Raw genomic sequence first — 18,588 nt, forward strand, 5'->3', positions numbered from 1 at the left:
ATAATTATCCAATGAGATTTATTTTTATTTTTATCAAAACCAATAGTTATCAATCACATGTCTTTCGGGATAGAATTTTACCATCAAACTCATTTTTTTTTTACCACATTCATGTTAAATTTACACGCTTAAGTATGTTAAAAGTATATGAATTCATGTTTTGATAGCCATTTATCTAAGATTTAAATACCTCCCATTTTTAGAATGATGTTTTTTGACATCTACATGGATGTCAGTGCGGATAAAAGTGGTATGCATAATTTAAAGTTGGTCAAATAGATTAATGAAAAGTCCATGGAGTATTAAGATTTATAGGAAAAAAGAAAAGATCTTTAGTGATGAAATAATTGCTTGTGAGAAATTTTCATGTAATTGGAGATAATCTCTCATTGTCCTTAAATCAAGACCATATATCTGAATTTAATTCTAAACTCAATGCTGTCTTTTCACCACATAATTCCTCTTTTCATATGAAACAATTAAATAAGGACTTAGTTGACTATATAAGAGGTTCATCTTGACATAAACACAATTAATAAACTACTTAATTGAATACCTAACGTTTTTTAAAAAAAAAACAAATTGAAACCTAATAGTTAACTTGTTTTTTTTGACCAATTAAATGACTTTTGATCCATTTAGAAGTAGGAAAATGTATTAATTTTTTTTAGGACGTAACTTCTATTAGTGTATTCACTTTTGAATCGACGTATGAGAATTGTTTAGGTGTATGTAGCTCAAATGGAATTTTAAAAAATTATATCAATAAGTTAAATGAAAATTATACGATTATTGGTAAAGTAAGTTAGATAATCACATTTTGTCATGATGATCATAACTTAAAAGTTAAAAGTATCTCAAAGTTAAATTGTCATCCCTACATTTGTTAGTACGAGAAAACATTATATATATATATTACTTATTTATTTATTAGTCATCCACGTTGTTAAACTTTTTTTTTATATAATTTTGAAATATATGATCTTGCATATAAACATCAAACTCAGTCCACAGTTAGATAAAAAAAATTATTGTAAACGACAAAATATTAAAAATATTTACAAAATACAAATAGTTATATCATGCCCATCACAAACACTAATGAATTTAAATATAACAATTAGATATTTGAAAAATCTCTTTTTCCAAAAATAGGTAATAGAAATTTAAATATAACAATTAGATATTTGAAAAATCTCTTTTTCCAAAAATAGGTAATAGAAAAGAATTAAATTTAACCAAACTTTGTTAGTACTTGAGTTTGACATTGACAAGATCGAAGATATATTTTTTTATTTATTTAATAACTTGTGTGGTAGAGATATATAAAGAGGATAATTAGATGGTTGGATTGGATCAATAATCAAAATGTAATTTGAGAATGGTATTTAGGGTTTATAATTGAAGAGAATTTTTTATAAATTGCTAATCTTGTGGAACACCAAACACATTATAGGGTCTCATTTATTTTTTCCGTTAAATCTATTTGAATGGCCTATACTTTGTTAACAAAAATATATTCTAACTCACAATCATTTTTCAATACTCACTATTATCTATTATTGATTATTTTAATAATGTTATTTTAAAAAATATCAAATATAGGTAGGAGGAAAAGTATCACCAAAAATAGGGTAGTGAGTCGTGGAGAAGTGAATTTTTAAAAAATAGGATAGAAAGAAAAATATTGACAAAAATAGGATAGTGATATCGTTGAGAAATCATGGACCAATGAGTTGTCCGTCCATTAGATGGAAGTTGTGGACAACGTCAATGACTTGTTCATCCACATCACATCTTCTTTACTCTTTTTCTTTTTAAATTAACATAATTTTTTCAATTTTAATTGAATTGTTTTCTTGTTAACAAACTTCTTCATCTATTTATTTATTTATTTAAATTTTTTCATAAACTATTTACACTTCATAGAACAAAACCACTAAAAGACAAAATTAATCTCACTTAATTTTCTATACAGTATAAATAATATTTGGTCAGAAGTTCTATTTTTTACAATTTTCCTTTTTCTCTTTTCTTTCTTTCTATATATATACTCGACAATTTAAAATTTAAAAATTATTCAATCCTAAGACATATGTTTTCTTATTAAAGTGACATCACACCAATTTCAATTTATTTCCGTTAACATTTAGTTTTCAATTTCAATCTTCAAATTTTTTCATAAAAATATTTGTTTAAAATTTTAGTTACAATAACTTATTTTATTATATATTTTCTGAAAAGATATATTTCTACCACCAATATTAAATTGTAGATTATCCTTTCATTTACAGATTTCACTTTTATTTTTATTTTAAAAATATGTTTTTAACATTTTCATTTTTTAAAAAAACAATGTTATTTAAATTGTTTGATAAATTTTGTTTGTGGTAATTTGTTTACTGAACGGTCGTTTAAAATTTTAGTGGATTATGCGTTAATGATTAATTTTAATTAATTAAAATAGTTTTGTTACACCAATAATTAAGGTTTTCGAGTATCCCAGGATCAAAATAGGCAAGAAATAAAAATAATTTAAATTTTTTAAAGAAGTCATATATACAGTACACGACTTCTTTAGGTTACACCCCATATTTTAAATTTCTTTCAATAATACCATATTTTTGTCATTATTTTTTTAAAAAAAACATTATTTCTAAATTTACTCCTCTATTATCAATCATATTTAGCATCTAATTATTGAGTCATAGTTTGTTTAATAAATAACTTTGTTCTAAATTTTGATTTAAAAAATGATATGCACAATTTTTTTTTCTAAATATCCATCGATACATCTAAACTAGAGATATTTACAATAATTGTGGACAAATATGTTAGTAAGATGATAAAGGTCCAAATTTGTAATTGAAACGAATTTGACTAAAGGGTGAAAGCAAGGTAGAAATTAGGGTTTTGGTGGGCATGAAAACTGAAAAGGTGGAATTTAACATTTGTTTACAAACTACGCAAATGGACATGGAATCGCCAAATTCGTATACTTCCAAGATCAAGAAAACTAGTCCGATAATTGCAACTAAATGATTCTAATTTAGTTTAGGTCAATAGAACAAAATCCAGTTTCAAACCTGCCCAAATATACTGATTCAAAATGGGAGTCAATGAGATAGTGTGTCCTGTACTAGCCTGAAAATAAAACCTTATTAAGCATGAGCATAATATACTCATGATTTAAATCAAGATATATATATACCTAAACTGACGGATATGGCCTTTTAACCCATAAAAAAATTAATTAAGAATAGTGATTAAAAAAAATGACCATCTGTTCCACTCCTTCGAAGCAGAAACTATGCATTTTGACAAATCTTGTATTGCAGGAAAGTACGGTCTGTATTTCAGTGTTCTTGTGGAAACAAGGACTATGCAAGGTCGTCACAGTTGTGCAATACTTCGAGTTGATTCAACATAGAAATCTTACTTCAACTTTGCATGAAGTATCTGAGGAACCTGCAAATGGAATATGCCAATGAAAATGAAATACAAAAATGGATAGGTTTGAATTTAAAGGCTCAAATGCAAGAAAAGAGAAGGATATTAAAACTGCATTCCCTTCTATATAAAAGAAAACTGAACATTCCAACAAAGAATTAGTGGAATAAATACTTGCTAAAACATCACGGCAAGCTGTTAATATAACAACGTAGATGAAAATTTCGATAAATTTAAAAGAACTCAATGAAAGGGTCTAATTTAATGAAGGCAAAAATTTGGTAGTTTGACCAAACAGCATGGATTGCAAAAGAGAGCAATGTTTGAAAAAATGATACCCTCAGCTGAGCTAAATTCTTACCTGATGAGATAGAAAAGAAGTAAAAAGGACAATACAAAATACAATGCAAGTCTACAAGTTCTCCACTTCGTTTTTTGCTCGAAAACCTGTAGAACATGAATGTTTGTATTAGGAGAATGCATGCAAATAGAGAATGTACTGCCAATTTTTCTGGGCTTGATTTCTCATCTTTTAGACATCCATCATTAACTATTTCGTTTTTTTTTTAATTAAGTCTATTTCCTCTAAATTTCTTACGATGATTTGCATTTTTCTTAAGTAAAGTTGAATTCTTAGCCAATTCCAAAAAAACAAAAACAAGTTTTTAAAAACTACTTTGGTTTTTAAAACGTTGGAAAATAGTAGATAACAAAGCCAACAATTTAGAGAAGGAAGAAGTGTACGGTCTCATTTTTTTAGAAACTAAAAATCAAAAGTCAAATGGTTATCAAACAAGAAAGGGTTATTGATGGAATGAAATTACAAAGAAGAAACCCAAATCCGAAAAAAAAAATCTCTAATCAAACATCAAGAATTACAAAAGAAAAAAATCTCTATCTCATCATCTTCTTCCTTCCTATTAAAGGCATGTATATATATAAGATAAAACCACATTTTCCCCTAAATAAAATAAACTGAAAAGAGCTAGATCAATTACCATCTTGAATCGATCCATGGTTCTTGACATTATACCCCTTGAAGCATCCATGCCATTTCCCTGATTAGAATAAAATCCACATAAAGAAACACGATCCAATCATTTCAACTCACAAGACAGACATAAATAACCTTGAAGAAACAACATACCATCCGGTCAAGCAAATGATTATGACTCTCCACTTCTTCGTGAATGTCACCTGTCAACTATTTTAAACAATATATACATCAAAAGTTGCTCAATTAAGAAGACAAATCGAGGAGGGGGAACAGAATTCTTTCTAGCTGGAAATGGAAACTATAAGCACCATTATGGAAGTAGTAAGAAAACCCTCATCTTTGGTGTTTATATTAAGCGAGGACGGAGATATCAAGTGATCATTTGCACTGTATCTATATGAAACAAAGAGTTACTTTAAGTACTATCTCATGTTGCACTGCAACAGCAATCCTTTTACACCAATTCACCATTTTAGGTAGTGACAAAACAGAAAATTAACCATCAGTCATTAGTCATTAAAAGGGAATTTGGAGTCTTTAGACCTATAACCACTTATTATATCCGAGAGTTCTTTATACCACTAGTCTAAACTAATGAAACCACTCAATTAGTTCGCCTATTCCAGAGCTCTTTGAGCATACAAGTCATTTGCATCAAATGGTACGACACTTTCAGGCAACACCTATGATCATACTTGAAGGAAAGCTCATCATCACACTCAAATTCAGCTGCTAAATGCACAAATATAGAAGAAATTCTGAAAGAAAAAAGCATTGCATCCTTTTTCCCATTCATTTTCTATGATTAAATTATCTGAAGCAAGAGGATGAATTACTGGATTGCAAAATCATCTGAATAATAATTTAAGATGCTCATGCAGCAGGATTTCAATGTCAAAATAATTGTTTTAAAAACAGTTTACTTAGTAAAATGGCTAAGACAGTATCATTATGTCAAGAGTCACTTCAACTTATGACATTCAACCTATCCTAATTGCTTCAAAAGGATAGGATATAATGTGTTCAATCATAACAACCTTTTATATAAAAGATAGGAGATGAATAAATTAATAATTAAGAAGCGTCTCTCTGCGTAAAATTTACCCTTTTCAGAATAGAAACTCTATCTTCCAAAGTATGGAGGGCTTTGTCATTGTCATGCTCTTTAATTTCAACTGAAGAGCTAGTCCTCAGGCCGCCCTCCTCAAGGTCATCAAAGAGAGCAGATCTAGAAGAACGGTGCTCCCTACGAACAAAAACAATACCAGCTATTTCAAACGAAACAATATACAAATTCTTATACAAGGAGAGACAGTGATATCCAAGAACAATACCAATGTTTATGTCTAACAAATTTTAAGTAGTAGAAGAAGAAAATGGCTACAATTTAACTCAATGTTAGCAAGGAGAAAGAAACCTAACATCCAGGATTCCAGAATTGAGAAGATATTTGACCTTCATTATGCTTTCAGTCAAATTACTATTCAAAACTCGAATAAAAACTCAAAACCAAAGAAGGAAATGGAAAGCTAATATAAAGTTGTAGATTTTTTCAAGTCGTCATAGGATTCACACACTTGTGTGTGTCAGGGATATGCAACCAGATCGAAAAGCCATATCCTACCGTACGAATTGATACAGCGATCTACTGTTTATTTCATACCATTTTAAGCCAAATTGTTGATTAAGAACTCAGACTTAAATCATAATGGAATTATAACACAAGATCAGAACCAATTCATAGAAGCAAGCAACTTGAGGGAGCTGATGAATGAAAATAACAACAAAAGAAGGCAGAAATCAGAAAATTGAGACAGTAATGGAAGGCAGAGTGGTGGTATAGTTAAGTAAAACAAAGTAAAGTGTGTACATCGACGAAGAATTTGGATACGAACCTTCTGTAACTCATCACGGGGGCTCAGTTCAACGAAAAGCGTTCTTCTTCGGCCAGAATTTCAGCTTAGTTGGAAAAATAAAATATACATAACACAAATAAATAAAAAGATGATGGCTATTGTAGGTTTCTATATTAAAAACGGGTACGGGCATCCCAGCTACGGCGAATAGTAATGGGCTTCGGCCTTTTACATACTAAATATTTTAGGTTTAGTTATAATAAATTGGGGCCGGGTTCGGGGAAGGAAAGGAACAAAAGAAGGGGATTAATTGATAATCCTCACATACAACACTGATTATTTGGGGGAAGGATTATGATCAACAAAATTGTATTTTTTTTTTTTTTGTGTTTTTTTTATTTGTACGGTAAGCCTAATATAAGAAAAAATATATAATTATTTTTCTGATACAAATGAAATTATTGTTTTTCTTCTCACGAATCAAATACAAAATAAAAAATGTGTTAATACTTTTTGCATTGTAAATTGTCCGTACCATAAAACCTCTCCAATCAAAAATTGTATTCAAATTCTTCTTTTAGTTAGGTTGTACCGTAATACAAGCGTTCACAAAAAAAAATGTATTGATTTTTTTTGTTGATTTTGCATAAATATTTTTTTTATTACAACGTACACCTAATATACTTTCAAAAGTAAAGTTTTTTTTTTCTATTTGTACAATAGTTTTTTCTTTCTTTTTTAACATTAAGTCAAGTACACAAAATAAAAGTGTATTATTTTTTTTATTGTGTAAAATATGTTTATGAAATTTATACCGTAAATTCAATTCACACTTAAATTGTATTATTTAACTTCTTATTTGCCTTCAATTTGTAGTTCAATTTGATCCATAAATCCAATATATTAAAAAAATGTGTTTTTTCTTTTAATTTAGGACAAATATTTGTTTTTTTACCGCAACCCCATATCAGAAAGAAATTGAATTACATTTTTTTTTTCAATGTGTAAGAAATACTTATGAAATGTTTTATGTAAACCAAATACAAACAAAAACTGTACTATATATATATATATATATATATGTTTTTTTTTTCGTTTGTCTAAATTTACTGTTTTTCAAAACACGAAAACTTGTATTAAAATGCAACTCCAACACACAACAAATATGTATTAATTTTGAAATTGATTTTATATATATATAAAACTTTGAACCGTACACACAATGCACAATACAAACAAATTGTATTATTTTTTTCATTTATGTAAAATATGTTTCTTCAAATTGTACCGTAAATAAAATACAAAAAAAAATTATATTTTAAGTTTGTATCATCAATCCTATACAATACAGAATTGTATCTCTTGTTTTTATTTTTCTTCCATTTTTAATATTTTTTCTTTCATTTATTAATATTTTTTCTTCATGAGAACAATAAACAACATACTAGAGAAGATGACTAATTCGTTTGGCACAAAGAAAATGAAGAAGAAGGGAGGTGGAATAATTTGTTTGGAAAAGAGATTAAATAAGATGACTAATTTGGAGAGAAAAATAAATAAATGAAGAAAGAGAATAAGAAACAAATGAGGAAGGTGAGAAGAAGATGAAGAAATAAAATGATTATATTGGAAAATGAAAGGATTAAGTGGAAAATGTGAGGTAATAAACGAATAAAGCGAAGGAATGAGGATTAAGAGTATTACTTTTCCTCCCTTAATTCATGGGCCAAACAAGTAAATGACTATACTTCACGAAACGGTCTCTTAGTGTTGTCAAGAAGAAATATCACATTATGAGTTTTATTTTAAAAAAATATTAAAAATAATTTTAAATTGTTAAAACAGCGAACCATAAAAATTAGAAAAATAAATAAATGAAACAATCTCTCAAGTGTTCTTATCCAATATGAAAAATACAATTATTTACTTAAACTTCAAATATACTGTAATTGAAATAACATATGTTACATAAAAGTTACCATTAATGGAAAGCTCCACCTCGTGCCTCCAAAATTTAAAATCTATTTTAATGTCCAGAAGATGCCGTTTATTTGAAATTCGTAAGTGCAAAATTAAGACACATTCAATTCAAGAGTTCGATTCTACACCTGTGTAATAGCCGAAAGTTTCAAGTTGAAAAGGGGAGCATTGTTGATACTATAGAAAAGATGAAATCATGAAATTCTACCATAGAATTCAAAACTTATATACATCTTAGTAAGATATACATCGGTGAGTTCTTCATACATTCGAGCTTCATTTTAGCTCTTGCAAGAAAAAAGAAGAAGATTTGCAAAATGTCATCGAGGAATGATTAAATACTAAAATTTAAGTTCTTTGCCTCGATCTGTTTGGCACGATTTCTGCCTTTAGGTTCGACCCCTACTGTTTTTTTTAGTTTTTATTGTGAATGGTTAAAGTTGTTGATGGAAATTGAAGTTCGATTGTGGTTGTTTCAAAGTTGTTCAGACGTTACGGTTGGGATATTTGGCTAATTGATAAATCATTTTTGAAGGTGTTGAAGGTAGCATTGGGTCACTCGAATTCACAACCAATTTGTGAATTTTGAATTTGGTTTGCCCACATTTGGTAAGCAAAAATCTACTTTGAGGAAAGTAAGTGAGATATGTATCTTGAAAGTAATCGAATTTTGTATTGTTGTGCTTAGGATTAATTCGTTCACGTTAGTTGATTAAGGAGCTTCCCTAACTTTTAGGTAAGGGACTTTCTATTGGACTCAATAATAAATTCAAGATGTGTTGACTGTATGAACCATAACGTTATATGTGAACTGAGTAAGAATGACGGTTATGATGAATGTTTGGATGTGGACCCAATGTTTAATGTTTGCTGTGTTTGACTGGGAGAAATTTATATATATATATATATATATGTGTGTGTGTGTGTGTGTGTGTGTATGGATTGTTGTGGATTTGATATTGAGTGCCTGTTGTGACTGACTGGATATGTATATATATACACATATGTGTTGGAATTTTTTGTCCTAAAACTCGTAGTTTGTAAATCATATTCTATTCCATAAAGTTGTTATTGAGAAATTAAATATTATAATCTTAAATCCAATAAATCAAAGTTCCAAGGCTATTTTTTTCAATAAACTTGAACTTTATGTGTAAACATAAACGTGGATCAAGTTCGAGTATATAGCCTAAATAGTCTATAGTATATGAAATAAAGGTTGGGCGCCTTATTTTGAGAGACTATGGATGCGGCCCACTTTGTAGTACAAACGATGTGATCCTAATCGTTCATGTAGAGACATGAAAGTGGGGGCATCCTATGTAAAATGTTTACATAAGACTGAACCATGAATTAGTCATTTTTACGTTATAACACCGTTTACTGTTTAAAACTGACTATCTCAATTATTGATGACCTAGGTAACTTAGTCTTAATCCTGAGCTAACTATGAACTCCTGTTCATACGAGATTATCCTTAGATCTGCATAGGTGAGGGCAGCTCATCAGCGTTGGCCCAATAAGCCTCCCATTTCAGGGGTAAGATCGGGTGGATAGCTGGGAACATAGGGTACAAGATGGAATTCACTCCTACCCGCTTTAGGGTTAGTAGATAGGTTGCTCTCTTAAGCACTGAATCCAAGTCTTGAACAAGGGGCCCCACCCTCTCATTGGCCCGAGAGGGATTAAGTTTATAGGTTGAACCTTAAACCAATTGTTCAATAGTGGATTAGTGGGACTTAAGGAACAAGATGTAATCTTGGGGGTAAAACGGTATTTTGACCCAGCCAAGGTTACGAGCAACCTGTGAAGGATTAACTTACTGATTATGGTTTTATCAAATGGACACAAATATATCTATAGTGAGGGGAGTGCAACTACGGGACTTTAGTGGAATGACCCGTTAGTTAACGAATGTTGATTAACTCGGTTTAAAAGAGTTTAGCTAGTTAATCTTGAATCGTTGGAGCCCATGATCTATAGGTCCATTAGGTTCCTCTGCTAGCTCATATGGATTAAACTTAGAACAGTGTGATGAAATAAGTCGAATTGTTCGAATAGGGAGAAGAAAGGAAAACCGACATATACAGTGATATAATCGTCGGTCTTCTAATTAGAAATAGAGCTTTATGTCTTACATACTATAAGTATGAATGCGGATTCATACTAAGAAGCTCGGAATTGGTCAAAAATAGTAAAAAGTCAAAATGTTGACTTTTGACTTTGAAAAGTCAAACTTTGACCGGCCTTATATTCAAATGTGATTTGAATTTTGGAAAAATGAATGCGGATTCATGCTCGGGAGGTTGGAATTAGTCAAGACGGACAAAATGGTAAAAAGTCAAAATATTGACTTTTGACTTAGAAAAGTCAAAGTTTGACTTTGGACTAGAAAAATCTAATGACCATTTTACCCTTGGACTAAGTTAGTGGGAAAATCCAACATTTTGTTGGATAATCCCACTAACTCTTAGTGGGATATGTGGCTATATGAGATATAGACACCTAGCCCACTAAGTTCCACTAATTGTTAGTGGAATATTAGGTGTTGAGATTTGGCAATTGAATTGCATGCATTTTTGCATGTAATTAGGCTATAAATAGAGATGTTTTCAAATGTTGAAGAACTTTTGCCTCTTTTATCATTTTTCATAATCTCAACAAAAAGAAAAAAGAAAGCTTCCAATCTCATTTTATCTCCATTACTTTCTACATCAAAATTGGGTCCCACAACCCGGTTCTTTGTCTAGAGGATAGCAGTTGAGTACTAGTGGTGGTCTCGGGTAGAATTGGTAAGAAGACATCAAACCTTTTGTAAGCTTCAAAGGTAATACTTCTTAAAACCCTAATTTGATTAGTTTATGGTTACATGTTAATTGTGACAATTAGGGTAGAAATTCGATTCTTTTTCCGCTGTGCATGACTTAGTTCTATCAATATGGATGTTTAATGAATAAAGGTTATAGACGTTTCTGGTATAAACCGACGAGGGGAAGGAAGGAAGCGTGATCGCCATAGGGGACATTTTAAATTCGCTTTCGCTTGATGATTTCTCTTTTTGTTTTGTTTTCGTACTTGAGACTTATTAGAAAATTTGAGGTTTAACTGTATCCAAAAACTGAATAATTATAAGTTTTTCCTTGAAAGTTTTGGTTATTTTAAACAGGGCCCAAACATAAATTTTGTATTTTTAAGTTTTTTAATTTAATTGAATTTGGTACTTTGTGTAAACTCAAGTCTTTGTGTTAATTTAACGACTTTGGCTTAGTTAGAAAAGTCGAGTCTTTACAGTTGGTATCAGAAACTAAGTTTTAGGTTCTGTAGACTGACTTACGATGTAAGTTTGTGTGTTGTGTCCCTATGGCTAACACGACCCTTCGCCTCTCGTCAAGTATGGTTTATGCTTATATTTATGGTTTATTTGCATGACTTTGCCTAAGTTAAACTAAACTGTGTGATGTACCTTATGATTAAGACTATTAAAAGAGAGTTGTTGGTGGATAATAGAAATTATGTTGCCAAAGAGAGGTGTTCGTAGAGGAGGTCGTAGAGGCCGGGGTAGAAGGGTAGGTCATAATCAACCTGCTGAGGGTCAAGCTGAACAGCAAATTCCTGTTGCACCAGTGACTCACACACGAGTTGGCTGCACTGTCTGCTCACATGGAGCAGAGGTTCACGAAGCTTATGACTTCTATAGCTCAGAACCAACAGGCACCAGTAGTTCCGCCTACACCAGTAGTTCCACCTGCATCAGTTGTTCCGCCTGCACCTGTGGTTCCCCCTGTACCAGCAGCTCCACCTGCTCCAGTAGCCCTTCCTGCACAAGGATTGGCTGCACAGCAGCCACATATACTACCAAACCAGCTTTCTACCGAAGCGAAACACTTGAGAGACTTTAGGAAATATAACCCTCAGACGTTTGATGGGTCACTTGAGGATCCTATCAAAGGTGAATTGTGGTTGTCCTCTGTGGAAACCATATTTAACTACATGAGGTGTCTCGAGGAGCATAGGGTTCAATGTACTGCTTTTCTTCTAAGGGACAGAGGCATCATCTGGTGGAGGACCGCGATGCGTATGTTAGGTGGAGATGTGAGACAGATCACTTGGGATCAGTTTAAAGACTGCTTCTATACCAAGTTTTTCTCAGCTAACCTTAGAGATGCCAAAAGCCAGGAATTCTTGGAATTGAAGCAAGGACACATGACAGTTGAGGAGTATCACCAGGAGTTCGACATGCTGTCGCACTTTGCCCCTGAGCTTGTTGGTAATGAGCAGGCTAGAGCTGAGAGGTTTGTCAAAGGATTGAGGGATGAGATTAGAGGTTTTGTGCGAGCACTAAAGCCCACCACTCAGGCTGAAGCACTGCGGGCTAGCAGTGGATATGAGTATTGGGAAGGACGAGGTTCATGCAAAAAGTTCTGATAAGGGAACGGTTTCTGGTCAGAAGAGGAAAGCAGAGCAGAGATTTGTTGGGGTTCCTCAGAGGAACTTGAGGTCGGGTGATCCTTTTCGCAGTTTCCAGCAGAGTCCTGGTGGGGTAGGGGACACTACTAGAGAGAAGCCACTATGCAATACGTGTGGGAAGCGCCACTTGGGTCGTTGTTTGATGGGAACAAGAGTTTGCTATAAGTGCAAGAAAGAGGGACACATGACTAATCGTTGTCAGGTCTACTGAGGCTGGACAGAGCAGTCAGGGAGTGAGAGCTCCACAGCGGGGTGCAGTTTTTGCCACTAGTAGGTCAGAGGCAGAGAAGGTTGACACAGTGGCGACAGGTACGTTACCAGTGTTAGGGCACTTTGCCTTAACTTTATTCGACTCAGGATCTTCTCATTCCTTTATTTCCTCGTTGTTTGTGACACATGCATGCTTAGAGGTGGAGTCCTTAGATTATGTTTTGTCAGTGTCTACTCCGTCTGGGGAAATTATGTTGTCTAAGGAAAAGATTAAAGCATGTAAAATTGAGATAGTTGGTCATGTGCTGGATGTAACTTTGTTAGTATTAGATATGCGTGACTTTGATGTAATCTTAGACATGTATTGGCTAGCTGCTAATCATGCTAGCATTGATTGTTCTCGTAAGGAGGTGGTGTTCAGTCCTCCTACCGAGTCTATCTTTAAATTCAAAGGGGTAGGAACAGTAGTACTGCCTAAAGTAATTTCAGCTATGAAAGCTAGTAAACTGCTCAACCAGGGTACCTGGAGTATTTTGGCAAGTGTGGTGGATACTAGGGAAGATGAGATTTCTTTAACTTCAGAACCTGTGGTAAGAGAATACCCAGATATGTTTCCAGAATAGCTTCCAGGACTTCCGCCTCACAGAGAGGTCGATTTTGCCATTGAGTTGGAGCCAGACACTACTCCCATTTCGAAAGCTCCTTATAGGATGGCTAGGAAGAAGGATGGGTCGATGCGTCTTTGCATTGACTATAGAGAGCTGAATAAAGTAACGGTCAAGAAAAAATATCCTTTGCCCATAATCGATTATTTGTTCAATCAGTTACATGGAGCCACAGTGTTCTCTAAGATTGACTTACGCTCAGGTTATCACCAGTTGAGGATTAGAGACAGTGATATTCCTAAGACTGCTTTTCGTTCGAGATATGGACATTATGAATTCATAGTAATGTCTTTTGGTTTGACTAATACACCTACAATATTTATGGATTTGATGAACAAGGTGTTTAAGGATTTCTTAGACACTTTTCTGATAGTTTTCAATGATGATTGTTCGCACGAGATTTCCGAAGAAATTTAATTCGTGGACTTGAATTTGGGTTGATGTTGTATTTTTGTTGATTTGATGCGATGCGGTTCAATCTCTAGAATTTGATCCTCTGATTCTCTCTCGACTGGATGCTTCAGCTTGATTTGGAGGAAGCGGAGCACGTGATGTTCTTGAAGTTGGAGCCTTGGAAGAAAGCTTGTATCTTTAAAGAAGCTTCAATCTTCTAGGATGGTCGACTTTAGGAGTTAGGGAGTCTTCTAGCTCTTGGAAGAATTCTCTTTGGATCTTCTAGAGTCAAAATTTTCTAACCTCTACAAATGAGGAGAATTCCTTTACTTATAGAGTTCACTGTTGGACTTTATGAGTTTGAACCTGATTGGTCCATGGACCAGATCCATGGGCTCAACCATATGGACTTAGGTTATATTTAGTCTTTGGGTCCAATTAAGCTTATTTTTGGGCTTAATTGAACTTAGTCCAAGTAAATAATATTTAATTGAACTAAAATGATTAAAACATGTGGCATTATTAGAATGACCAATTTATTTTTATTAATTCTTTAATTTGGGGCAAATGTCAATTTTAATTAGTTCCAAATTTAATTATTTGTATTTTTCATCATTAACTTAATAAATGATGTGGCAATTTGTGATTGGTCTCAAAATTTCTTATTCAACAAATGCCCCATTTTCCGAGATTTATGCATGTATATGAGTGAATGAATCTCGAAAAAGATAAATTTGAAGTCAAAGTACGAGTTTTTTTTTTTTTTTTTTGCTCAATTTAACATACCAAATTAATCAAACAATGAATTTAATACATGAGTTTGATTTAAATTTAAAATAATAGTTGGAATATGGCCAAACCTTAAAAAATTCAAAGTTTTATCCACAATTTAATTTTATTTGAGGATAAAAAATTTTAATATGATGATTTTTTTTTAAAAGTAAAATTTGGAATATAACCAAAATTTTAATTTTGAAATAAGGATAAGGTTTCTATCATACTTTAATTTATCCTAGGGATGCATAAGAATTTGGAATGACCAATTTTAATTTGAGATAAAAAAAAATTGGGTCCTCAATCTTGAGGTAAAATTGGATTTATGGTTCCGATTTAAATTCATGATAAAAAGGAGGTCATATATTCAAGTTAATTTAACTTGAATTTTGAACCCAAATTTTAACTTTTAAAATTGAGAATATTTATTTATATATTTTTTTAAATGTTGAAATTTTTAAATATTTTAAATATCTCAATAAAAGTTAAACTTGAGATTTATCCCAAAAAATAAAATAATTTAAAATAAAATAAGATAATTGGATTATCTGGATTTGTTTAAAAAAAAAATGATTAAATATCATTCCTAATCCTTTTAGGAATTGGATTTGTTGGCCTTATAAATAGACTCATACCTTACTCACTTATTTTTCATCCAACACTTATTCCTCATCCAATCAGCAGAAAGGTAGAGAAAACTTTTCTTCTCCCTTTCTCTTTTTCTCTCTTTTTTTGTGTGTGTTTTTTTGTGTTTTTTTGTTTTGTTTTGTTTTTTGTTTTTTGTTGTTTTGTTTTTTTGTTTTTTTTTTGCAGGAATGACTTTGTCGAGCTTCTTCTAGGGACGATCAGGCTTCTGCCGTCAGATCTACTGCCCTAGTAGGAGAGATCAGAGTTTGTCATCGTCGGGCTTCAATCTTCGTTTGCAGAAATGACTTTGTTGAGCTTCTTCTAGGAACGATCGGGCTTTTGCCGTCAGATCTATCGCCCTAGTAGGAGAGATCAACTCTGTCATCGTCGGGCTTCAATCTTCGTTTGCAGAAATGACTTTGTTGAGCTTCTTCTAGGGACGATCGGGCTTTTGCCGTCAGATCTATCGCCCTAGTAGGAGAGATCGACTCTGTCATCATCGTCGGGCTTCATCTTCGTTTGCAGAAATGACTTTGTTGAGCTTCTTCTAGGGACGATCGGGCTTTTGCCGTCAGATCTATCGCCCTAGTAGGAGAGATCGACTCTGTCATCGTCGGGCTTCAATCTTCGTTTGCAGAAATGACTTTGTTGAGCTTCTTCTAGGGACGATCGGGCTTTTGCCGTCAGATCTATCCCCTAGTAGGAGAGATCGACTCTGTCATCGTCGGGCTTCAATCTTCGTTTGCAGAAATGACTTTGTTGAGCTTCTTCTAGGGACGATCAGGCTTTTGCCGTCAGATCTATCGCCCTAGTAGGAGAGATCGACTCTGTCATCGTCGGGCTTCAATCTTCGTTTGCAGAAATGACTTTGTTGAGCTTCTTCTAGGGACGATCGGGCTTTTGCCGTCAGATCTATCGCCCTAGTAGGAGAGATCGACTCTGTCATCGTCGGGCTTCAATCTTCATTTGCTTTTCTTCCCCCCATCTTTTTTCTTCTTTCTTTCTTTTTTTTTTTTTCTTTCTTTTTTTTTTTTTTTTTTTTTTTTTTTTTTTTTTTTTTTCTTCTTCTTCTTTATTATTTTGCAGGAACTCTTACTTTTCATCATGGTGCACTTCACTGAGTATTCTGACTCGACCAAAAGGTGTTTAATTATCCTGAAGGACGTAGAACAATCTTTAGAGGATGGGATCATTCTTCCTGTGAGAGAAGGGACATTTGAGAATATTATGGATTCCCAAATACCCAAGGACAATTTTATCTTTTTTTCCTAAATGGTCTAAGGAACGGTTTGTAAATCCAAATTCATCTTTAAAATCTTGGTTTCTAGAGTCTTCGATTCACAACAAGCCTCCAAATGAGAATCCAGAATCAATGTTGGTTCGTCGAATTATACCCAAAAATTCGTTGGGGAAATGTGCTCAAGGTACATGGAGAATTTTACTATCTTTCTCATTATTGGGAGTGGTTAGAGCTCGCTGTTGCTAGAAATACGGCAGTACTCAAGCGAGCCACCCTATTTAATGTTGTGATGGCTTCCCTATATACATATGATCGCAACAGTGACATTGATCGGGCTTTCTGCGAGGCATGGTGTCCTTCAACAAACACTCTTCACACCTCAGGTGGTGAGATGTCCATCTCCTTATGGGACTTATGGATACTAGGAGGACTCCCGATTAAAGGTAGATTTTATGAAGAAAGCATTCCTTGCCACCAAGACTTAATAGGATCACCTGATGTATGTCCAAGAAGTTGTGGCATTTATTTGCAGCCTATTACCGCATTGTTTCTCAACGCATGGATCACTCTCAAATCACTGTAAGTGAATGGATCTCTTTTTGGGTTACACGATCTGAGGTAAAGTATTCGAAACCGCCTCCTCGAAAGCCTAAAAAGACTTCTCGCCCTCGCTCAACTCATAATCCAGATGGAATTCCCATCAGACGTCCTGACTGGTCTGAAGCTGAACTCAAAGTGTTCCTTGACTTAAGCGTCACTGATGATCATAGGGACAAAACCTATCTAGCGGCATTTCTCTCTTGTTGGCTATGTGTGTTTGTGTTCCCTGATAAGCAACTTTCCCTTCGTCCGGAGGTTTTTAAGGTTGCTAGCCTCATGGCGGAAGGCTACACATTTAGCCTTGACGTCCCTGTTTTAGCTAATATTTATAGTGGCCTACGCCAAGTTCATGATTCTACTTCATCACTTGGTTATTCAAATGCCTGTTTTCCTCTTCACTATGTCCATGGGTGGCTTGCTCTTTACTTCAACACTCATTATAAAGCCCCTAGGAGTCTTAGGGGTCCTCGCATGGTTGAATTTTCTGGTGAAGGTGGGGCCAAATATTATACTAATCTTGAGCTCGAACACATATCCACAAGGGAAAGTATGTGTCATGGCATGCGTGTCTTCCAACAAAGAATAAGGACGAACTCTTAACGGATGATGGAGAGTTAATTAGTTGGAATGCTTCATTTTTCATAAGCATTTCACTCTTGTTTTCTATCCTCGCAATGTGGATCCTCCACAGTTATTGAGCCTTATAGTCCTTGTCGCTTTAGCCGACAATTTGGATTTTATCAAGACGTGCCATATGACTTAGGTAAAGAAATTCCCGAAGCCAATTTTTTTAACGTACGATATTGTTGGATGATTTGTATTCGTGAGAATACACTTTCCCAAGTATATCTTCCTGTGTCTGCCCCTAACCCAGACACACATGTTACCTCTCATTATAAGGTCTGGTGGCTTGCAAAACACGGTGATTACCTCCAAGAAGGAGTACAACATTTGATAGATCGTCCTACTCCCCCTCACATCAAATCCAAAACCACAAAAAAATTGAACATAATTTTGGTAGTGGAAATCAGAAGATATGCTCCGATGAAACTGATGAACGACTTGTGGAGAAAATTGAGGGAGGGACAAAACGCTTGTGGATAATTTGTCTCTTTCTACACGATTTAAACATCTTATTAAAGGTGGTATTGACAATGTGGGTAAGGACAACCGCTTATCGATAGCTACCAAGCATCCTTCTAAACGTATTGAGGACAGTCAAAGCAGCAATGATGATCGCCATTGGAAGAGACCCAAGAAGCCCAACAAACAGTCGATCGATGATGAAGAGTCTCCTATTCGGGTCCCTGATGCTGCACAATTCTTCGA

At 33.6% G+C, this 18,588-nt stretch overlaps 1 protein-coding gene across 1 annotated transcript; it reads right to left on the reverse strand.

The window, feature by feature from the left end:
- Positions 1 to 3,017: 3,017 nt before the first annotated feature.
- Positions 3,018 to 6,472, reverse strand: LOC101210391 (bet1-like SNARE 1-2). The gene is made up of 6 exons (XM_004151349.3): positions 6,343 to 6,472; positions 5,552 to 5,693; positions 4,598 to 4,654; positions 4,449 to 4,508; positions 3,812 to 3,897; positions 3,018 to 3,468 (listed from the first exon to the last, which is right to left on the reverse strand). Exons 1-6 carry the CDS (start codon positions 6,354 to 6,356, stop codon positions 3,441 to 3,443), a joined length of 387 nt encoding a protein of 128 aa, XP_004151397.1. The 5' UTR covers positions 6,357 to 6,472; the 3' UTR covers positions 3,018 to 3,440.
- Positions 6,473 to 18,588: the final 12,116 nt, after the last annotated feature.

Source organism: Cucumis sativus, chromosome 3 (genome assembly GCF_000004075.3).
Source record: "Cucumis sativus cultivar 9930 chromosome 3, Cucumber_9930_V3, whole genome shotgun sequence".
Classification (NCBI taxonomy): Eukaryota; Viridiplantae; Streptophyta; class Magnoliopsida; order Cucurbitales; family Cucurbitaceae; genus Cucumis; species Cucumis sativus.